The sequence below is a fragment of the Panicum virgatum genome, chromosome 3K (assembly GCF_016808335.1).
Source record: "Panicum virgatum strain AP13 chromosome 3K, P.virgatum_v5, whole genome shotgun sequence".
Lineage (NCBI taxonomy): Eukaryota > Viridiplantae > Streptophyta > Magnoliopsida > Poales > Poaceae > Panicum > Panicum virgatum.
In genome coordinates, this window is record NC_053138.1 from 35,328,625 (window position 1) to 35,331,771 (window position 3,147).

At 48.0% G+C, this 3,147-nt stretch overlaps 1 protein-coding gene across 1 annotated transcript; it reads left to right on the top strand.

Moving 5' to 3' along the window:
- The first annotated feature begins 215 nt into the window (after positions 1–215).
- On the top strand, positions 216–1,106 carry LOC120701437 (senescence associated gene 20-like). Its single transcript, XM_039985480.1, has one exon. It carries the CDS (start codon positions 607–609, stop codon positions 967–969), a length of 363 nt encoding a protein of 120 aa, XP_039841414.1. The 5' UTR covers positions 216–606; the 3' UTR covers positions 970–1,106.
- Positions 1,107–3,147: the final 2,041 nt, after the last annotated feature.

The window sequence follows — 3,147 nt, forward strand, 5'->3', positions numbered from 1 at the left end:
TAAAGATACATATAAACAAAAACAATCCACGTCCGAATAAAAAAAAGGTATATATGCAGTTGAGACCACGTAAGTTGCTCAATCCATTTTGTCAAAAAAGCAGCTGATTGAATACTTAACTTGGAGCAATAAGTATATACCTGCAACTGAATCGCATTACCACTTGCTTATATATGCCGCAAAGGAAAAAGAAATCCTATGCTTTTGGAATCATACACACCTCACCGGCCTGACAAGAGTCAAGACAAGCCAAGCCAGCGAGCAACTAGTCTAACTACATACCCCCATGGCCAATGGTCCTCTATATAAGGACCTGCCGACCTCTGCTCTAGCACACTCCGTTACCAAGCCTTCTTCTTCTCCTCCCCGGACCCGGAGCCTTCTCCTCACTCCTCCGAGCTGGCTAGCGACAAGCGCGACGTCCTCGGCGGCGATGCCGGCCTGTGCCTTGATAACGGCGAGGTGGCGGCCGTGAGCAGCAAGACGGTAGTGGAGGAGCTGTACCGTGCCCTGGAGCGCGGCGACGTGGACGCCGTGCCCCGGCTGCTGAACCCGGACGTGGACTGGTGGTTCCACGGCCCGCGGGCGCACCAGCACCTGGTGCTCATGCGCCTGCTCACCGGCGGCGGCGGCGGCCTCCCGTTCACGATCCGGTCCCTTGACGCGTTCGGGGCGACCGTGCTGGCCGAGGGCACCGACGCGACGGGGGCGCTGTACTGGGTGCACGCGTGGACCGTGGGGCCAGGTGGCCGCGTCACCGAGGTGCGCGAGTACTGCAACACCACGCTCGTCGTGACGAGGCTCGGCGGCGGCGGCGGTGCCGGTGCCGGTGCCGGGGCCGACGTCGCCGCTGCTGCGGCGGAGAAGGCGAAGGCGCCGTGCTCGCAGTCGCAGTCGGAGCAGGTGTGGCAGAGCCGGCTGCCCGACCAGGCTCGTCGGAACCTCCCTGGCCTCGTGCTTGCCATCTGATCTCATCAGATGCGAATCATCCATCGTGCCTTGTGGCCATCAGCTCTGCATGTTTCCAATGTGGTTACAGGGACATAAACGAATCAAATGCCTATAAAAAAGCAAAAGAAATCATGTGATATTTGTGTGATGCGATTCCTGCTGGTGATTGGTGAACATAATTTAGCAGCATGTTGATTGGGCTACACATATGAAATTAGAAATGGTTTTATTTAAATTTAGAAAACGATGCGTCCAAAGCCTACATTGTCGAGAAAAAATGCAAATTATACTTAAAACACCTACGGACAATATAATAAATAATCTGACGTGTATTATTTTTCATGTGTCACCCACCTCTGTTCTCCTCGAAAGCCAGCCACTAAAAAAATAGTAAGAGCTCAGCCGTTCAATTAATTAAAAAGAAAAGGTACATCGTACGAGAGAGGGGGCAAGGTCTACCGTCTAAAGGTTTGGTTCACACCAGCTGCGCCAGCCAACACTAGCTAGGCCACAAATGAAAACAACTCACGGATAGGGATATGCATATGCCATAAAGGTCAGTACACCATCCATCAGCGTTCCTCCTAGTTCACACCGTGATCATAGATCTGGCGATTTCTCTCACATTGGCACATTGCCCATATTGTAGACCACCTTTGCACTCCCTCTGTTCCAAATATAAGCATTTTTAGATTTGGTCAAAATCAAATTTATTCAACTTTGATCATCAATAATTTTTTACGCGTGCGTTCCCGAACCCCAGCCGCCCATGTTCCACAAGAACACGTAGAAGGTGCACGAGAGCCAGCATGTTGTGGGTTGTACAACAGCTCAGCTGCTGCCCACACGGGATCCCAGCGCGCCATCAGCTCAAGCAGACGAGGCGGCCGTACAACGGCGCTGCTCTCGTCTTCTCCGCCTTGGAGCACAGGACAGGGGCCGGGCGTCGCCTCGCGAGGCGACCGGGAGCCCATCTCTAAGTTGGACTGCGGGGTTTTCTAAAAATGGTTCATCACTGAGACGGGATAAAGACACCCGTTGTAGGTGCCCTAAGAGAAGCGAATCGGTTTTGTACAAGCCCCTTAACTGATACCGCGTTAATTGTTTATTACAGAGCAACCAAAACAGACACGGTTAAGGGAATCAAATCATAGTGCAATCAGATCCCGTCCAAAATTTACCAAACCAATCATATGAGTGTGCATTTTATGCTACCTGCAAATAATGCCAACAAAAATTACTATTGCCGGTTGCCCACCCAGATTCCAACCGTGATCCCTTCCACCATCACACCAAAATGAATTTTGCGACATATTATTCCTAGTAATTTTATGTTTGGCACTTGATGCACTTAAACCAGATTTAACAAAAATTTGCATCTTGAGGCACTGTAAGAATATTCGCACAAACTTTGCTTTTGTACCCTGACACCCCGTCACCATGTTAATTCACACCCTTTTCACCTTTCGCACCCTTGTCACCATGTTTACCTCACCTCTAATTTTACGAACTTTCACGATTATGTTTGTAGGTCAACAATGTATTAAAATATGTATGATGAAGCTATGCACTAAACTCCAACGGAGATCTATGCACTAAAATAATTAAGAACTGTATGATGAAGTTTAGTGCATGATGAAGCTACAACGGAGATTTATAAGATTTTATAAGACTCGTCCAACAGGCTTGTAACTCCAACGGAGATCCTTTTTTTTTTTTTTTGAGATTACTCCAACGGAGATCTATGCACTCAGAGTATGATGAAGCTACAAGCCTGTTGGACGACTTATCGGGCCTGATTTGCGATGGGTCCAACCAGGAATTTTGGCTGACAAACTATCTGAGTACTGATTTGATGCGGTCCTTCTGGGCCTCTACAGCTGGCTAGGCCCGTAAACCCCTGCGCGAACTGTTGTAGTGATATTTATTTAAGTTCTCCTGTTTTTAAATATATGATAATCTGCTCTATCTTTTTTTTAAGAAAAACGGTTGCATTTCATATATTTTTCTGATAGTTTACATTCTAGACCTTACAAAAACATCTTTGAAAAAGGAAAAATAACATCCCGGTCCTTGAAAGATTTGTCGTCGCTGTCAATTAGAGCAACCTTCTGCAGCTTCAAGCTGATCCCCTTTTCCGACGAAACATAGGTTTTGATGGGCACCAAGAATAGCATGCAGATTGCATTGACATAC